The following is a 20963-nucleotide window of genomic DNA, read 5'->3' on the forward strand; positions in this document are numbered from 1 at the left end:
CATCCCGACTGTTTGTGAAGCAATTGTCAGTGTATTACAGGATTACATCAAGGTAAGAAAAAATTGTATATTAGAAAAAACCTTTATTTGGTAGACATGCGTCTCAAGTTCCGAACAAAACACTCTCCATTACAAATGAAACCCTTATTTACTTAGTTAAAATGAGTATTAAGTTAATTACAATAACAAAAATGAACAAAAGTCTTAACTCAAATTTGAATTTTGAAGAGATGAGGTGTAAAAATTCTCTTTTATTTAAATTTGTAAAATTATTATTACAGGTGCATCAATATATTGTCGATAGAGTCATTGTCCGTATGGGTTGATAGCGAGGAGCTTATGACTGAATCTGGAGAGTTTGCCTGTGTGATTCCGTGAAAAGACAGCTGCTCACTACATGGGTTTGGATTGGGACAAGCTGGTGGCATCGGGACAGAAATCGGTTGTTGTACGTAGTTCGGTGTTGGGTAGAATGGCTGTGAGTAACTTCCGCCGATTGGGTTGCCATAGTCGTACTTGCCCATTTCTGCTTCAAACAGAATATTACTAATAAGGTGTTTTGCAATTTTCTGAGCATTTGATGATGGGAGGTCTTTAATACGCAGTCCTACTTGCTCTCCAAAAGATTTGAACTGATCCATACCTTTATGCCGACCTTGGATACTTCTCATAATTGACAGAGCTTCTTCTGTAGCTGTAGTCTTTTTTTTCTTTTGTGGGCCTCCGCCTGGCCGATCAGACTGTTCCTTTGGCAAACTTACACGTTTTCGAGGCGTTTCTCCACTTGGTCCAGCAACTTGGTCCTGGTTGACAGTTTGCGATTGGTTTGCAGTATCTCCATCTTTATTTGTATGCTCGTCCTAAAAAAAAGGAAAAGATTAATGATTGGATAATGAATATTGCTATATTGTTGTCATTTTGTTTCAGATGCCAAAAACAGAAGCAGAGTGGAAAGTTATTTCAAAAGAGTTCAATGATAAGTGGAATTTCCCAAACTGTGTGGGGGCCTTTGATGGGAAGCATATTGAGTTGCAAGCACCTATCCATAGTGGCACAGAATATTTCAACTACAAGGGGTTTTTCAGTATAGTTCTATTTGCGGTGGTAGATGCGCACTACAACTTTATCTACGCAAGTGTTGGTTGTCAAGGAAGAATATCAGACGGAGGTGTGTTTAGTCACACAACATTCAGAGATTGTCTGAGGAACAACACAATGCATCTTCCTCCTCCTACTCCTCTTCCTGGAAGAACAGATTAAAACACCGTATGTTTTTGTGGCCGATGATGCTTTTCCTTTATCGAAGCACATCATGAAACCATATCCAGGTATTCAAAAAAAGGACTCTAAAGAAAGAGTGTTCAACTATCGGTTAAGTAGAGCACGTAGAGTTTCTGAGAATGCATTCGGCATAATATCCTCTGTGTACCGCATACTACAAAGACCTATGCTATTAAAACCAGAATGGGCTACGCTGGTGGTGTTGGCAGTACTTTATCTGCACAACTACTTGAGGAAAAGTAATTCCAAATCAGTGTACAACCCCGTGGGAACATTCGACTCTGAGTGCTCAACTACAGGTGAGATCAATCCAGGACATTGGAGACAATCCCCTTCAAATCAAGCTTTGGTCAACATTCCTCGAACTTCAAGAAGAAGCACTGATGAGGCACAAGCCACTAGAAAAGAATTTGCAGACTTCTTCGCTTCCCCGGCTGGAAAATTATCCTTTCAACAAGACAAATAATTAGCCCTAACTATGTAATATGTGTTTGATATGAACGTAAAATATAATTACTAATACTTACTGTGTCAATATATATTTACCTGCGTGATTGTGTCCGTCGTTTCGTTAGGTGTATTTCGATCCTGGAGAAATAGCATGTTGTTATAGCAAAACCATTTACTCTTGTACACATCAGAATTTCCCGCACCAGACTTACTTGAGTCTCTCTCCTTTTTTATTTCACGTAAAAAATGGCACACTAGGTTTTTAATTTTCTTTTCCACTACTGCTTTGTCAACACCAAAAACATCTGCTATTTCTTGAAGAGCATCTTGTTTCTTGTTTCTGTCTTTGTACCCTTTCAAGCGACAGTCCCACAGAACAGGTTTATCACGGTAGAGCTCAATAAGTTGACACACTTTATCGTTCGTCCACTCCATGACTGTACTCGGCACTGTCTCAGCCACAACTGAACCACGTGCATGCCGCGTGAAGCCAACGGTTGGCTCGTCCCCACTACCGGCTCTCACCGGCTTCCTTTGATGGAGACCGACACTAGAGCGATTTTCGTTGGCAAACCATTGGCTCAGCGGCATATGCCAACGGCCACGTCTACATTGCATTGGCTTTGCCAACGCGGCATTGCCAAAAGCCAACCGCGGCATAGTGTGGACACGGCTTTAGACACAACAGTGCAGTTTGGTCTGAAAGCAAATATACTACTTCGTACTGGTCGATCTTGTAAAGTATTGAACAGTAGTGGAAGTTGGGGTTTATTTTTACGAATTATTCTAACTAATGTCAACCGATGGATATCTCTAAGACGGTCAGCCATTGGTACAGACATAAACCAATTATCCATGGTTATGTTTCTACCAGTTCCAGCAACTGACTGAATCAACCTCTAGACTACATCCATTACTCTATTGCTTTGTCTATATGGACAAGGCGGCTGTACTGCTGGGTAAATCTCTAATTTGACTGTATAAAATGTTCTGGCACAGCATAATGCAAATGTTTTTTTTTTTTTGCATATACTGCTTGAAGTAACATCCACCTCTAAATGAATCCAACATTTCATCAAGAGTTAAATACTCACTTGGTGAGTAAGCATTTTGACATATTTCGACGAATGGATCGAACAGTGGCCTTATTTTAGCTAGGTTATCGACCGCCAATCTTTCTTCTCGATCGTCGGTATTGTCAAAACGCAATGCTCTGAGTAAAAATGCAAAACGCCTTTGGTTCATTACGCTACGAAATATGTCAATGCCAGTGCCATTAGTACTCCATAAATCACTTATATTTTGATGTAATAACTTCATAACACCAGCATAAATGAGCAAACCTAACAAAGATTTAAGTTCGGTAAGAGTTGTAGGTAAGTCGTCATGTTCACGCTCATAGTTTTCTTGGGCTACCTGAATCCATTTATTAGTATTTAATACTATTTGTTCAAGTTCTTGATCTGGTAAGAATAAAGCAAAGGCATCTGAAGGTGACCTAATGTTGCGAGCGTCTCCTTTGGGTCCTGGAAGCCTTATAACTACATTATGTAGTCGAGCTCGACCTTGAGGTGCTCTTCTTATTTCAGATAAATCTTTATCCCATATAGTAATTGAATCCTTACCTAGATATTTCTTTCCGTCAGCTGTGTATTCTGGAGCTGCTATTCTTCGGCCTCAATAAGCTGGCACTCCTCCTTGCTGTAGGCCCCCTCTCAACCTTTGATTAGCTGTCGCTCCTCGTAGTTGACCTATTGCTGATCTTCTTCCCCTCCCTGCTGCTCCTTCCGCAGAGACCCGCTGCTCCTACCGGAGATGGACCGGGTGCTCGTTCCACAGATGGACCTGCTGCTACTTCCACAGAGAGACCCGCTGCTCCTACCGGAGATGGACCGGGTGCTCGTTCCCCAGATGGACCCTCTGCTCCTTCCACAGATGGACCCGCTGGTCTTCTAAATACACCTAATCCTCTTCCAGGTATACCTAAGACTGCTCCTCGAAGTAGTCCTATTGCTTTTCCACGTGGTGGAGGTGGGGATGATAGCAGTATCTGGCGTGTTGTCTCAGAAAAAGAGCTGATTGATTCCTCCGAATCGGTATCATGTTCACTGTCATGTACAACGTCAACTTCCTCGTCATCATTTCTTATAATAACTTACGAGACACCAGAGACCAGATAAAAACAAAATACAACAAAATGTCAGCATAGACTCAAATATTCCACCATAAGCCTCTTCCACACGCTACGGAAAATCCGAAGGCCTGCCTCAAGGCGCCCGGCCTCGAGGCGAACCTAGAAATAAAGGGGTATCCACACGCTGCGGAATATACGAAGGCCAGCATTGAGGCTTGCCAGTTAGTTCGCGAAATGGCGTCAACAGATGATGACGATGCTCTTGCTGTTGTTGGATTGCTCTTAGCTGTCAAAAGTAGTGAAAGTAAAGTGAAGCGAAAGTTGTGGACTAAAGACTGGTTACAGAAGAGAAAAGTTTATTCCCACGTAAATTTATTAAAAGAGCTGAGGTTCAGCCCGAAAGATTGGCACAATTATTTACGGATGGATGAGGACACATATCTTAGACTCTTATCGTCGGTGGCCCCGATCATCAAGAAAAAGGATACCTTAATGAGGGCCGCAATTTCACCTCATGAAAGATTGAGTGCCACATTACGATTTATGGCTACAGGAAGATCATATGAAGATTTGAAATTTTCTACTGCGATATCACCGCAGACTCTAAGTTTAATTGTTCCAGAAACTTGTAAAGCTATTTACAAAGTACTTCATAAGGATTATATGAAGGTAAGTTAAACTAATTTATTATTCAAAAATTATTTAATTGTTTAATAAAGAGACATTATAAAGATTAAATTGAATGATGCTACACATTATTCATAGGTGAAATTATTGTTCATCATCAGGGAGGTACGAAGAAACAAAGCGTGATGCCGTAATACCTTCATCTGCGTCGTTATATTGTGACAGTTCAGTAGGTGTCCTAGTCAACTGGGTGAGCTGCTGATAAACGGGAGGTTTCTTTGTCTTTCTTCCTCCAAGTGAGTCATTGTTAGGTGACAGTTGATTGGGTGCAATGGCAGATTGGGTAAGATGGTACCCTGAGGGTCCCGGAGACTGTAGTGGCATTCCCATTTGATTGTAGCCGCAATATCAATTATTATCGAAAAAGGTGGTAGAATTAGTAGATGCGCTTTGAACGGGCAGAGGGACTTCGTGGTGTTGTGGGAATCGCGGCACTTTAGTTAAGCCATGAGAACTTGTTAATGTGCCCATTTGAGCATGGAAATAACACATCGTTTATAAATTTCTCGGCTAAGATTCGTTGTGGAACTAGGACCTCGCGTAAAACATTAGCAACGTTTTTACCGAAAATGTCATGCCTGTCTTCGGAAGGTCGAGGACGCTTGAAATGTTCATTCACAGTCTAGCAATTCGCCTGTGAGTGTTGCTTGTTGCGTGGGTGTCATCCTTTTTAGAAGCGTTGGACGGGGTCGAGATGTCGAAGCCGAAAAACGTCTTCCATGCGAAGTGTCATCTTGTGGTGTCGGCGATTGTACATCATCTGTATGGAAAGAGTCGTTACTGTGTTTCAGTATTATCGGCAGTCGCTTGATTTTCATCCTAGAAATTAAATTGACATGTCGTTAGTACTCAATATGTAGCAAGTAAATATAGACAGGGAGTGATGAAAAAATGACTTAAATATTAAAATTTTACTGTGTAACTCTGAGCAGAGATAAGATCCCAGACATTTATATATTATTAACATGTATGACTTTCCTTTTCAGTTTCCATCAACCTCTGAGGACTGGAAAAGTGTAGCGAAAGACTTTGAGGGCAAATGGAATTTTCCTCATTGCCTAGGAAGTATCGATGGAAAACACGTCGAAGGAAAGTTTTTTCACTCCATCCTTAGTGGTTCTAAGGTTTTCATAAAAATTACTAGCTTATGCACCCTAAGCTCAGTCATCAAGTTAATTTTATCGTTACCTTGTGCACTTTTTATCTGATCCTTCAACTGCAAACAAGTGGAACAGACGTCTGTAGCAGGAGTCTTAAAACTTATATTGTACTCTCCGTTATAAATTTTCCTGAAATATTCATATTTAACCTTACGATCATCAGGTGCACTAGCATTGTAGGCTAACCATAACTTCTTCACGGTCAGGTCACTTGATAGGTAATTTCTATTACAACCTTTTTCCCTGCAGTAATGAGATTCAAGGGGTTCTAAGGACTCAATGAATGTTTTAACCGAGCCATGTCTGTCAGAATACTTAGTTGTAAATCGATCCCCACCTCGCCTTTCCCTAGGGCTTTCAGAAGTTAACAGATTGCGCCTGCTAATAAGCTGCACTCGATGTTTCGATATTCCTAGTATGTCTAAAAACTGTTTTTGGCAAACCTGCACGTCATGGTGTCCACTTTCCACTCTAAATCTAGGGACAAAATATCTGTTTGTACATACCCGTTTGACTAAATGTTCGGCAGGACCAGGATTATTGTTACCTTTACGATGACTAGGCCCAGGCCTGGTTGGCGTTTCATTGCTAATGTATTTCAACAGGAATGCATCCTGTGTTATTTTATCACAAGAAGCATAGAAGGCCTGATGAAACTTTCGTACGTCTTGCATGTTCAAAGTGTCACATTTAAACACAGATTTCTTCTTTTCATCATGATTGCACCTTTTAAGAGTAGGCAGTTTCTTAGAGACATGTCTTTGTCTCTTCTTAACATTTTTTCTTCCACTTAGTATGATCTCTTACCTTTTTACGGCTTTCCTTCCCACACACACTTTTAATCACTCCATCCCTTCTTACTTCATCTTCCAAAATTATATTTGTACTCATTTTCACAAATTAAAATTAAATCAAAACTGTTACCAAGCAAGGAATAACCTACAAACCAAACTGCACACTTTTCAATGATCTCAAGCCAAGATAAATAATACAGGCACAGAGTGAAAGTCAGTGTAGCCAACTGAAGAAATTAATGAACTTTTGAAAAAACATTGGTGTTACTATAAAAAGTGTAATAGATATTGTTGTATTAAGAATTTTTGAAAAGCTTACCAGATGAGTCAGTGCACATTTTCTGCTACATCTAGCTAGTTTTGTAACTGACCCTTATAAATGTGCCATATTGAAAGCCAGGAACTAGCCAGTTTTGAAACTGCTTATGGCATTTGCAACTGGGCAGTTTTGGAAAAGTTTTCAAATGCAATTAGACCGGTTTGAATCTGTATCCAGTTTTCACATTGAATTTTAAAAGGGAATTACCTACTTTTGCCACTTGAAAACTATTTGGACATGCGCAATTCAGTCTAATGAACATGTTTCAATAACAATCAAATCTTTTTAAATTTTGTCAATTAGCCGGTTTTGGAATTGGAATCCTCAAATAAAGTAATAAAAAACTGGAAGTTGAACACTACTATATTCGTTTTCGTCACTGAGAAACGCAAAGCGAAACACCCGGTACAGGAGATCTCAACAAACTTTCACTAACTGAAACATCCGGTACGTCAGACCGGTAGAGTTTTAAAAATCGATAAGTAACGGTAAAGGCCTCGTGTAAAACTGAACAAAACCGGGTTGTTTGAGACGAGTGGTGGGAGGGGGGAAGCTACTGGGACCGTCGAATAGATTTGATAAGCAGTATTGCCAACAAGTAGAAAGAAATTTCCCAATTGCTACCTGAGACCGGTGTTTCGGTTAAGGTGTTAGACCACGCTCTCCTTGCAGTACTTCCATCGCACAACACAACACGAAAAGATCAGACTATATAGAACACGATGCTTCTGGTAAGATAGACTAGCATCGAATAAGATATAGAAATGGGGATCAGTTAAGTTACGTTCAAAAGTTGAACTTTGACCGAAGAGGAGTGTAGAGGGGGGACTCGGACTTCTTGTGAGAGTTTCCTGTGAGAACGGAAACTTCAGGAATTTCAAAACATCCTGTGGGAACCATAGTCCAGATTTTTTCCAAGAGGTTTATACTTAAAAATAAAAGTCGAAAAATAACAAAGATAATAATTCAGTTATCATCATGGTTATTGAAATTGTTACTGCTACTTTATGGGTAGTTGTTTTTTAATATATTAATTATTTAATTAGTTACATTTAATACCTGTTTTGCAACCATAGGCGTAACTTGAATAACCTAATCTGGGGGGGGGGGGATTTCGATTTTGATATAATCTGAGGCTGAGGCACGCCTCCGGGATATGGTTAAATTCCAAGTTAAGCAGTCTTCTGAGAGTATGTTATTCTTATTTCTGCCTCCCAAAACGGTTACAACTTGAGTAAAAATTATAGGTGACCACCTGATAACATATAAAGATAAGATGACAACATTATTTTATAGGGGCTTTCGAAAATTTCTATATCTTAAGAATTACAAATCACATCCTCTATCTTTTCCCTTGATATTTATAGATTATAAAATGGAATTCTTGAATATACATCTTTTACTTGAGAATTGTAATATATTTTTATTCTAATTACACGTAATAAACATTTCAATGAGGGTTTTTTAGTTAAACTAATAATATACTTTTTATTGAAGATATTAATATCAATATACGGGTTAAGGGCACTTCACGAACACAAAACTATTCAAATTTCATGAATAATAACGGGTTTATATGCTCATTAATACCAGCAGAATAACTGACCCGAGTAAGTCTTGTTTGGACCGCATTTTTATAAAATCCAAAAATATAAATACATTTAGTACTGCACATGATGTCTAACCGATCATTGTGTTCTAGGTTTAAATATAATTAATAAATCGTATAAGCCAGATAAAATCAATAGTTTTTTTTACACGTAATTTTAAAACAAAAGTGGATTATTAGGGTAAGTGTGCCTTACTTGGGGAGGTTTTTTTTCAATCAACGGAAGTCAAAAAAATAAAGACACATTCATTTCAATAATGGTGTGTTTTACACATTGGATTATTACCCATCAGTCTTTCCTCATCCAAATCAAATATAATTATATTTAAGTGGCTACAGTAAAAAAACGAAAAGTATACAATTTCCCAAAATTGGGCGCACATGTTCCTAATTTGGTGAGGTATTAATTTACCATATAAATAAATGGAAATATAGGGACTTTTAAAGGAAAAATAACAAAATGTATGTTATATATTTAATGCAAACTTTGGTGTTATTTGATACAAACAAAAATAGCTTTTTGTCTATTAACTTATGCAAAAGAACTAATTTTGTAATAATTAAGCAATCATACCACTAATTAAACTACGGTTCAAAAATGTAAAATGAATTGAAATAATTTTGACAAATTTTGAGATTTATACAAGAACAAAAAATAAGTAGTCTATTACAATCTTGACATTTAGGCATAAAATTTATTTCAAATTTTACTTCCTTTTTGCACAAAAATCACACACGAACACTGCCTTTACTACGTTAGCACAGTTAAAATGTGACAACCGTGAACACGCTTTGCAGCGGATCCAATCTTCTCCGTTTCTGTCCTCTGAAAACAAACCAGTGCAGTATAAACATTCTGCATCGCCCTCTTCGTAATCATCATCCGCAGAATCGTCAGCAAAAACAATCTGCTCCTCTTCGTCAGATTCGCTTGAAGAATCCCACAGCTAGCGAAAAACTTTTTTCTTCATAGGCCTATCTCCCTTAGGTCTAATAGCACTTTTTTCACAGGTTCCTTTGTAACTTTTTTTATTGTCTTCTAACGTTATCACACTTTCCTTCTTCACTTTTCTGATTGGATGTTTCCTCTTGTCATTTTTCTTTGTTTCATTCTTCGCTAATCCAACAAACTTTTTTTACGATTTTTAGTTTCTGTTTGGATTATTTTTCCAACTTCTTCCTGTTCTTGTTTTCAACACATTTTGTATGTGGAGTGCTGGTTATTATTTCTGCTACCTGACTGCGAGAATGTTTTTTTAGGTCTTGCTCACTCATTTTTGGAATTGGAGAAATGTCTGACGCCCTGACCATTGCGATAGGCGAAGGTTCACTTTGCATATTTACATATTCCCTTTGGATTGTAATACACTTGTAGAACTATTGCTGCATGAAGGCAAAAGTGGATCAATCGAGTGGACTTCAATAGATCTATTAAGATCCTGATTCGGAACTTGATTGGTGGTGTTTGTACTTGCCGATTCAAGTGCGCCTACAAAATGCGGAAAGTCTTGTTCTCCAAAAATGTGCTTGTTGATTGGGTAAAGACCGCTGTTTTTGAAACCATTAGCAGCATTCTGAGCAGTCGCAGCTTTTAAATATGCGTTACCAAAAAGTTCCCCTACTTGATAAATAGTTACCACCCTTCCAACATTTCCCCTAAGCCAGGTTTCAATTTCTTTGTCATAGAATGTTTTTAGGGGTTTTATGAAAGCAACGTCTAGTAGTTGCATTCTATGAGAGCTATGTGGGGGAAGGCTTACAATTGTGACGTTGTTGTCTAGGGCTGTAGTGATGACATCCAGGTTTCTGGTGTGATTAGTGTGACTATCAAGCACCAGTAAAACTGGATCGTCTGCAGTCGGTTTCACGTGGCTGATAAAATGTTGCATCCAACGTGTGTATATTTCAGATTGAATCCACCCTGAAGGATGACAATCGTACAGGTGGAGTTCCATTCATAAGCTCAAGCTTCATATTTTTTCTTGGGAAAATAATTAAAGGTGGGATGTAGTGTCCTGTTGGGCTCATACATGTCACAACCGCTATGAGTGCGCCTCTCTCAGCAGATTGAAGGGAAGCTACTCGACTTTTCCCTTTTAATGCAACTACTTTCGTATGTTTGCTTTGCACTATAGTTATACCCGTCTCGTCACAATTATACAAGCGAGCCGGATTGTTCTTGATTCTTTTCAAAACTAGGCTCATACAAGTTAAAGAATCGTTTAACATCATTCGGATTAAAACCCTTTGCTCTTGCCAAGGAAAGTCCTTGCGGTTGCCTTACGGACAACCGTGGATTTCTTTTGAAAAAATTCTTTAACCACTTCCATCCAGCTTGTTCATTCTTCTTTGAAAACGAAGTATTAATGTTGTTTCTTATGGCTAGTTGGTATGCCATTGACTTAACATCCTTAACGCTTAGTCCATAGAATCTTCCCTCCATAATTTTACAATATTCGACAAGATCTGTCTCTAAAACTTAAGCAAGGGCTTGTTGTCTTCCAATAAGCTTGACTTTTTGGTTGTTTTCGGCTAACTTTACATATCTTTCTAGTGTTGTTTGCGGAACATTATATATTCTGGCTGCTTTAAAGCTTCCCATTTCTTTTTTCCTCACCACATCCACTGCTTCTTTCATCCTTTCTTCGTCCCATTTCTTACGAGGAGCAATCTGAAAACGAAACCCCCTTAATTTAGTTTTATTTTAATAACTACTCAATTTGGGGCTCCTCAAATTAGGAAAAACCACGTTGCACCATTCTAACCTAAAAACTGTTTTCTGAACGTAGATGAAACTAAATACAGTTATAAGAGGAAATACGCCTAATCATGCTCTACAATATTTTATCATTAAAAACGCACAAAGTCTTACCTTTTGTTCTCCAGATCCACTATATAGCTTATAAATAATAAAACTTTTACACCGCACTAATACTTGTTGATGTTATATCAAACAACCACTTTTTGACTAACGCAGTCGCTCTAGCGGGGTGTTAAGATACTATAATAAGCAATAGTTCTGGTTTTTTATGAAGATGAAATCGGAAAAGATTTCTGGAATACTTAAGAATTTGGAATAATAATTATAATATTTTAATATTTACAAAAAACAATCCAAATTTAACTAACACAAGCGACCAAAGTATTAATTTTAAGCTTTTGTATGCATATATTTTCTTGATCGGGGTAAAAATATCTAAATCAAATATATTACTAGAAATGTTGTAAACCGGAAATAGACGCTGCTTTTCATGTACGTTATCATTCGAAACCTACATGTGTACATATTTTCTTGATCGGTGCAACAACGTAAACTCAAGTATGAAACTGTAAATTAATTAGACAAGAAGTGAATTTAAACGGCTGAAATAGATACATTTTACCACATTAACTTTTCAGCCTTACGAAAGTATATTTATTTTTTTCGACGTAATAAAAAGGAAAACCAAATTATGGCATTTGAAGTATCTTAGACCGGAAATAGATTACAAGGGTCATTAGTAGACGTTTTGACAAAAGTACGGCTTGAAAACCAACATATGTGTATATTTTTCTTTATAATGACAAGGCAAACTGAACTGTGTGAAATGTGGGAATAGGCGCTTTTAGACCGTTCGTTGGTAAAAAGGCCGTAGACCGTCTTTGAATTTCTTCGTATACATAGTTTCTTAAAGGGACAATAAGACTAAGTCAACTTAAACACTGGAGATATCTTTCAACGGATGTACATTAAGAGGGCCGGAAGGATATGTATTTGACCAAACCAGATTTCTGAGGCCTGATTGTATTTCCTTGATGGAAAGAGGCTCAACTGTGGCGTCAGAAATGTAATTTAATTAAACCTAAAATATATACTTCGACTCACGCAAAACCTGAAATAAGCCAGTAAAAATGGTATTTGACTTTTAACAAGGGTTAGTAGTTCTAATGTCAAATGAACTGGCGAAGCTGATGTTCTTCAAACTAAAGAGTGAATAAACTACATTTTTTATGGCAAAACAAAAGGCATTATACAATAACCATGAAGCCTAGATGTTCTAGAATCACATAGTATTCGAATAATCTCGATATCGCTATTGACAATCGGTAATATCGGTAGAAAATTACTGTGTTGCGTAAACGTCAGAAATCTGACGCAAAACACTCGGAGGGTTAAATCTCTTAACCACGGGCATAAAAATTATAATTACTAGATATATGCCTACATTTGAGTGAAAAATTGTCATAAGACTTTATCATATTACATCATAAATTATTTCATTAAAAAGGACGCTCTTAGACCTTGAAAATTGCGTGCAAATCCGTAGATAACTGTAACAAATATAATAATAATTGAGGCTGTAGGTGCAATAAGGGCCTCTCGTGCAAATATGTGTTTTGAGATATATAGCTTCAAAGTTTTGCCACTTTTCTAATAAAATCTAGCAAATTGTTTGAAAACTGTGTTCTTAGTGTGTATATTAATCAATTCATTATAATTATATTTATATACTTTTTAAATACTTACACATATTTAAAATATTAGGAAAAAAGGAACACGCACAATATTTCATAGGCCCGTTTTACGAGAACATTATTTAGTTTGTTCTTTACAAGAAGGGCCTATTAACTTAAAGAGTCGAAGTACATTAATTTGAACTATGTATGTTGATATTGAAACACAGGAATTAAAATAAAACATTTAATTAGATAGTTTAGTTTATTTTAAATTAAACAAACAAAAGCTAATCCAGAAACCTTAAAACATTGTATGAAATAAAAATGAAAAGGTATCGTACAATATGCTACCATATAGAAACATTTAGTTTCACACAACAAGAGATAGTCAGTGCATAAAAAAGTCTTAATATATTTACAGTATCTTAATCACTGCACATTTCCAACTCCAGAGTCATTTATTTCTTCATCTTCAGGTTGAGCACTTTTAGTAAAGAGGGATTCAAAAAAATCTTTATTTTCATCTTTGAGGTATGGATGAAGATCTCTTACATCCTTGATTTTGGCTTTTTTTCGACACCTTCTGGAGCTATATCTAGAGTCAAAGCATCTGTAATAGGCCTATTAGCTGTCATAAACTGAAAAGGCTCATACATAGGGTGGTAGCTCTTTGATGCTGCAACAGTTCCAGTAGTCTTATACACCAGCATGCAGTAGGTCTGTATTTTGAAGGGAGTGCCTTTCTTAAATGGTGTTTTTAAGAAAGAAATGTTGAGTTAAACCTTTCTCCCAGTCAAAAATAATTGTAGGGTCATGAATAAGTTCAAATGGCGATGAGTTAGCTCGGCATAAAAAAATTTTTGAGAAGTATGGGTGCATAGTTTCTATGTATTGTTTACCTTTTAGGCTAGATTTTATCACACCACCAAAGTTTCGGTCGCACTGACCAAATGAGTGCCCGCGAACAGGAAATAATTGAAGCACTTCAAGGTTGTAAGTTTTGGATATCCAAGAACAAAATTTCATGACTGTTATATGTTTATTCTGTCCACCAGCAGCGTCGTTCAAAAAGCACAACTTTATTCGTGTTGGGATACTTTTCAATCTTATTTTTAATAAAATTGAATAAAAATGAAGTGACAGTGTTAGGGCCTTTTTTGCCTGAGATTATAGAAATGTGTAAAATGTAGCAGAGTCATCGTTATGACAATGTGCATTAAATACATATAACCAAACTAATCGTTTATAAAACTGTTTACAAACATTAAGTTTGGGTAGTGGCAAATTTTGCGCATAGTCAAATTCTATAACTAGATTTTCTGTGTCTTCAGATTTAGACAAAGCAATATATTCATTTTTTAATGCCTTGTGTTTTTCTGCCTTTCTCTTGTGAACCATATACAAGGGACGACAAGGATCGTTGTTATTCTTCTCAAGCTTGACGTCACACTCCTTACAGTAATCACAGATATCTGATTTAGGTGTTGACCCGTATTTTCAGTAAAATATTTTCCTAAAGATCGATAGATTTGTTTTATATTTAAGTCAGGATTTTCAAAATATACACGGTTGGACTTAGTATAATGACTGAGTTTGTTAGGTATACTCTTTAACCCTTTGAAGCACGTTTTACAAAAAATTAATATTTTAGTGATTTTATATTGTTTCCCTATAGAAATAACCTTTGTAAGTACAGTACATTTATTTTTAGATTTTGTCAATCATAATTTATATTTATTTTTGAGGTGGTTTCACTGCATAACCACTATGCAAGTACGGTCTTTGGGTGTATGCAAATAAAATTAAATTTTCTCCACCAACTTTTATTTAATACAATCAATAAATGACTATTCTAACAATCCAAAACTGATTGTGTTGATAATGTTATTATTACTTCATATGTGGACACTTTTTATTTATTCCTTTCGGTGATAGGCTCGGAAACAATCTTTTAGTTCACTCAAACAAAGGGCAACACCACACGTTTCACATACCCATTTCGACCGATGAACTTCTTCTTTGCTGGAGCATTGAGCACAACGTCGAGACGTTCCTCTTACTGGCATGTGTGCATTTTCCGTAAAACGAAGTTCTTGTGGAACCTTTGGTTTGTAGTTGTTGATTGGAGTTGAAGAACTTCGTCTTCCTCTAGTTTCTCCACGAGGTACTCCCAGAAGGGCTTTTGACACGCTTCTCCTAAACTCTTTTAGTGTCAGTGGTTTTCCCTGGGATAGCATTGAAAATATGATAAAAGAGTTTACTATGGTTGTGTCCAGAAAGTGCCAGAAGATTCTGTGCCACCACTTTTTGGACTTGCGATCTATTGAGTAGGTAGATTTCAAACATGTCTGCCTTATCGACATAGCCCATGTGAGCATTGTAGTCCTTTACTAATATAGGGCATGGAACAGCTACAATTTCACCGTTTGCCTGTTTTCTGTTTACAGTTGTCACTTCGTTAGGATTGTGGTAATTAGAAAGAAAGTAGATACCTCTCTTGTCTTTCCATTCGACAGCTACAATTCCAGTCATAGTTGACATGAAGTCATGTTCTCCTTGATTCATATGTTTCCCTTCAGGCAAACACTCTTTTGGAAAAAAATTGTCTGTCAGCTCTTGTTGTACCACAAGCTTGAATATTGTTTTTCTGTAAGTAAATCATTAGATTGACTGAGCTAAAAAAATTGTCACAATATATTACATAATTCTTATTTTACTAATTCTTCAGTGAGTTCTGTTACTACCCTTTGCCCAAGATTCTTTTCAACTATTCCAGCCCTTTTACCTTCGTAGATTTGAAATTGGCTGATAAAGCCTTTTTCATCAGCCCTCACCCAAACTTTGTACCCACGTTTGGTTGGCTTATCTGGCATATATTGCTTGATTCCACTCCGACCTTTGAATGGAATCATGCTCTCATCAATTGATTGAAATCGAGATGGAGCATAGCATGCTTTGTAGGTTTCTTGAAGCTTGTTTAGGAGAGGCCTGATCTTATATAGTTTGTCATAATTAGGAGAATCTCGTTCGGGGCATGTCATTATTATTGTTTATATGTAAATTTGTTAAAAGCCAGCCAAATCTGTTCACAGACATGTATGAAGATATGTAGTCATCTCTCAAATCTGCCTCTGAAGACCAGTAATCACGGTAGGAGGGAAGTTTTTTTATTCCCATTAGGATATTTAGGCCTAGAAACACTTTCATTTCTTTCCTTGTTGTTGGAAATCTGATAACGCCCCCACCTATTTGGGTAGCGTAAACATTGGTTTCAAACACAAGTTTGTCAACTAGATCGTCGGGAAAAAGAGCTGAAAACACATCAACTGGGGTTGAAGCGTCAATTAGGGGACCTGTGCGTTCATTGAAATCATACGACTTATTGGGTAAGTAGTACTTTTGATACCACGTAACATTATCTTTGTAAAGTCTGTTAGCCAAAGGCTCAGAGTCCTCATCAAATTGAACGTCCATAGGCTGATTTTGAACGTCCAAGACTGCATTACCTTCGGGAATGCCAGGCTCTACCCCCTCTGCACTATGATTATCTTGAAAGTCATTTTCATTAATAATTAAAATCGGGATTTCATTACCTTCAGCTGTTTGGGCTAGGTCCAAATAATCTACCTCTAAGATTCCATTTTCTGCAACTGTGTATATTCCTTCAGCAACATCCGGGTATACTTGATCTTCGTCGTCCTCTGATTCAGGGTCAGATGGGATGTCTTCAGTTTCCGCCAGCCAAGCCTCTATGGATTTGTTCTCCATGGTTATAGTACCCCCTGAAATCAATAAGCAGTTGTAAAAAATGTAATAAGTAGTTTTATATAGTAAAAATAACAATATAAAACAGGTTTAGCAACTGGTACGTAGTATAAACGACGGCCGACCCCAAATGCATGGTGGTCATGTGGTGAAACCACCACAATAACGCCTAATATTTATTCGCCTGGCATCTCAAATCTAATTATTATAGTTTATATGTATATATTTAAGTACATTTTTACTGAAAATATATGTTTGTACTTACCAAAAGTGATCAAAGCACAAAAGAAATACAAATATGTCACACTCAGTCAAGGCATGGACTCTTCTTTCACCCAGTCGTGGCAAACAACGCTCCTGCCGGGATTTGGGCGAATCTAGTGGAGCGGTTACGTAATTTGCCGCTAGAATGCGTCCTAAATCACTTCTGGAAGGTGGTTTCGTATATGCACCACTATGCGGGAAAGGAATAGAAATAAAAACATAGGTGGTTTCACTATGATGCCACTGTGCTTCAAAGGGTTAAGTGATCTAAAGCCAAGGCCCAAACATCACAGCTGATCTTATTGTGGCTGTCATGTTTTCCTCTTTTTTAAAAAAAAGTATGTCGCTTAACTACCTTATCTTGTACAGTGTGGCGCAGAGAAACGGGAAATTTTTAAATAATCATAATAAACCAATGAATTGTACAAACAACTTTTTAATGCTTAAAATGTGTTAGGCAAGAGTGAAAATTACATGAGAAATGTTGGAAATAAAAATAAAGTTAAAGTCACTTTTAAAAAATAACATCAGTTAAGTAAGTGCTGTCGATTGCGCCTAACACATTCATTCAATCGATTTCGAAAACTTATCATTGTGCGACGCAATGTGTTCTCTGGGATGTTGGTGACGTGTTCTTCAATCTCAGTCTTGAACTCAAGAAGATTTATTGGCCTAGTCCGGTACACAACGCTCTTTAGATGTCCCCATTGAAAGAAGTCGCATACTGAGAGGTCTGGAGACCGTGGAGGCCAAGTGACGTTAGCGTTCCTTGAAATTATGCGCTCCCCAAACAAACGCATCAATGCTGCCATTGACAGATTGGCAGTGTGTGAGGTGGCTCCATCCTGTTGAAACCAGGTTTGCTGAATGTCAATATCTGGAAAAGCATGAAGCCGTGGAGCAAAAAATGTCTTCAGCCAGGGCCGTGCGCAGAATTTTATTTAGGGGGGGGGGTTCTATACTTATTTTATGAAATAAAAAAGAAGAAACTTAAATAAGTAATAGATTAAAAATTAATACGTATGGAAAATGAGTTTATTATAAAATTGTAAAACTACATACTTTTAATACATTTGTAACTCATTCTTTAAACAAAGTAAAAACTTTTACAAATAAAAACATATGTGATCTACTCTTTCAATAAGTTGATGCGTCGAGGTACAGAAAAAAATCTAATACTGAGTTCACATCTACTTCAATGTCTCGATGAATGTTCAGTGATGCCAATCCGTTCAATCGATTTTCACTCATGATAGAACGCAAATAATTTTTCAACCTGCGTAATGTTGAGAAAGAGCGTTCGTTTGTCGAAGTTGTTACTGGTAGTACAGCCATTACCCTCAAGATTTTATGGACATTAGGAAAAGCATCCTCATTGCAGACATCAAGAGCATAGAGAGAATTTTTGATTTTGCGCGTAAACTGACGGCGCAATAGAGCATAATTAAACTGATATATGGAAACAATATGATATATCCCAATCTTAAAGGGGGGGGGGTTTGAACCCCCAAAACCCCCCCCCCCCATGCGCACGGACCTGTCTTCAGCATATGAATGTAACGTTCAGATGTGACAGTTACAGTGGAACCATTACCATCCTCGAAGTAAGGTCCATTTTTTTTTTTTTTACATTCCAACGGCAACAAGCCAAAGTACAAGCGGGTAATACACATATATAAATATTTACATATCAACTGTAAGAAAGAAACAATGGGTTAAATAACAATAATGTTGACAGTGATAACAATCTAACAAAAACAACAACATAAATGATTAAATATAACAATTAATAGTACAAGTAAATAGTAACAACAAACGGCATAATACATACCAACAAAGAAGTAAACTATTCAGGAACACAACAATCAATATGAGGGGTAACAAGCATAACAATGAAATCAATTACCATACAACATGTGAAGATTAGAAATTGTGTTTCTACACAGGACCGCGGAGGGATGCCAGCACTCTTCTCCGGATGGTCGAAGCACTGTCGTGAAAAAGATCGACAAGGTGGCAGAAGTTATTTCCCAGCCTCATCATTCGGGCGAGGGGACCGTGAAAGTCATAATCCCGCCGAGAGTGACGCCTGCCGAACAGATCACGCGACCGAGTAGCTGAAGGAATGCGGATATCCACTTGTGCGAGGAGAGAAGGACAATCAAGCAGACCATTCAGCAATTTGGCAAGGAACAGGACATCTGCAGCCTTTCGTCTGGCTAGGAAATCTGGTAGGAGTAGCTCGTTCTGCAGATCCGCGAGAGGAACTTCCCTGAATTGATGTCCCCGCCTCGTTCCCACCAGCCTTAAGAACCTCCTCTGGACAGCCTCGAGTTTCCAGATGAGAGTCAAGCGGTAGGGAGACCAAACGGGGCTAGCATATTCCAATAGTTGCCGCACAAAGGAAGAATAAAGCGTTTTTAAAACAACAGGGCTGGTCATGCCACGATTCGACCTTGAGATGAGACCCAACATCCTGTGTGCCCGTCTGCACAGATCATCCACGTGAGCGTTAAAGGAGAAATCAGCAGAGAAGGTAACACCCAAGTCCCTCACCGTGAACACTCTATCCAGAGCTCGGCCATCCAAGGTGTACTGGAAATAGCGTGGATCGCGCAACCGACCAAAGGACATCACAGAGCACTTGGAAGAGTTCAACTTCATGTTGTTTGTATTGCACCAATCAAGGACACTATTAAGGCTAGTCTGCAAACCTTGCAAAATCCTCTGGGTGAGAGATTACTGTGAAGATCTTGACATCATCTGCGAAGAGAAGGGCCTCTACTAGCAATTATCCCTCGACAAGGCACTGCAGACTATACAGTAACTCTAAGGCTGTGTAACGAACTTTGATGAAGTTCACCGGGATTTCTGCGAGCCCAGTAAAGCATGTTCTGCTTATTGACATGTTCATTTAAATGAAAGTGGGCCTCATCAGACATCCAAAGATTTTCAAGGAAATTAGCGTCCTCATTGATTTTACTCAGTAGCTGTTCACAAAATTGTAAGCGTAACTCACCGTCATTTGGTTTTAGAGCTTGAACAATCAGAAGCTTGTAAGGATGAAACTGCAGGCCGTGCAATATTCTTTACACACTCCGACGCTCAAGTCGCAATTATGAGGCGATTTTTCGTACAGAACGAAGTGGACTCCTTTCCACAGCGACTCGCACTGCATCAACATTTTCTGGGGTTCGAACAGTCACTATACGCTCAGGAAGTTTTTTCTTTAAGACCGAAACAGTCTCTTCAAAATTCCGAACCCATGATGTTATGGCATGTGAAGAAGGAACTCAACCGCGGGGAGGAATATCATAATGGCGTCGGAACACTCGTTGTGCAGCTGTTACACTGTCGCCATTTTTTTAATACGCCCTCACGGCAACGGCACGCTCCGCACCACTCCACTGCTCCATCTCAACTAAATGACCGTTACTACTTGGTATCATGACTTCCGTCCCCCACTCCTACGAGCCTTACAGGTGTACCAACAACAACTTTAAAATTTCCCGTTTCTCTGCGCCACCCTGATCTTTTTATTAGGGAGTTAAAACAGGCTTGTAAGTAATAATCGACAAACAGGTTTTACAATACCACGATCATTTAAGGTGTAATCCCAAGTTAATTGCCTATCAACCTTAGCATTTAGTCATTTTCTTGACTTATCGACAACGTGTAACTTCATACAGCCTGCAAGAAAGTTATCTTGAGATTCCTTTATTTGCCCATTCTAAAAGGGGTTGTAGATATGTTTGTGTTAGGCTATCAATTCTTTCAAAACACTTTTTGTTGTAACAAGATTTTACAACAGAAAAGTCTTTGACGGCTACAGGTTTTCTTACTGTGAAGTGATACGTGCCCTTGTCCAGTATTTCTCATTTCTTTCGCTTTAGTGCGATTCCAGTTTTCAGGACTCTTAAGTTTAAACTTTGCTCCTTTTTTGATGGATGAAGCCAATACTGTGTCCATGTTGTTAGTGTAACAAAACAAAATATATTTTCAGTCCAGTAAACAATCCACTCACATAAAACTACAGTTAAATCACCTACTTAACCTCACATTT

General features: G+C 37.9%; 2 protein-coding genes across 2 annotated transcripts; both read right to left on the reverse strand.

Moving 5' to 3' along the window:
- Positions 1 to 246: 246 nt before the first annotated feature.
- On the reverse strand, positions 247 to 2405 carry LOC124372360. The gene is made up of 2 exons (XM_046830742.1): positions 1828 to 2405; positions 247 to 860 (listed from the first exon to the last, which is right to left on the reverse strand). The coding sequence occupies exons 1-2, from the start codon at positions 2389 to 2391 to the stop codon at positions 276 to 278; spliced, it is 1149 nt and encodes a 382-aa protein (XP_046686698.1). The 5' UTR covers positions 2392 to 2405; the 3' UTR covers positions 247 to 275.
- Positions 2406 to 18838: 16433 nt separating this feature from the next.
- On the reverse strand, positions 18839 to 19564 carry LOC124372364. The gene has a single exon (XM_046830747.1). The coding sequence runs from the start codon at positions 19562 to 19564 to the stop codon at positions 18839 to 18841; it is 726 nt and encodes a 241-aa protein (XP_046686703.1).
- Between the last annotated feature and the right edge of the window lie 1399 nt (positions 19565 to 20963).

This window comes from Homalodisca vitripennis, unplaced genomic scaffold (genome assembly GCF_021130785.1).
Source record: "Homalodisca vitripennis isolate AUS2020 unplaced genomic scaffold, UT_GWSS_2.1 ScUCBcl_2983;HRSCAF=8200, whole genome shotgun sequence".
Classification (NCBI taxonomy): Eukaryota; Metazoa; Arthropoda; class Insecta; order Hemiptera; family Cicadellidae; genus Homalodisca; species Homalodisca vitripennis.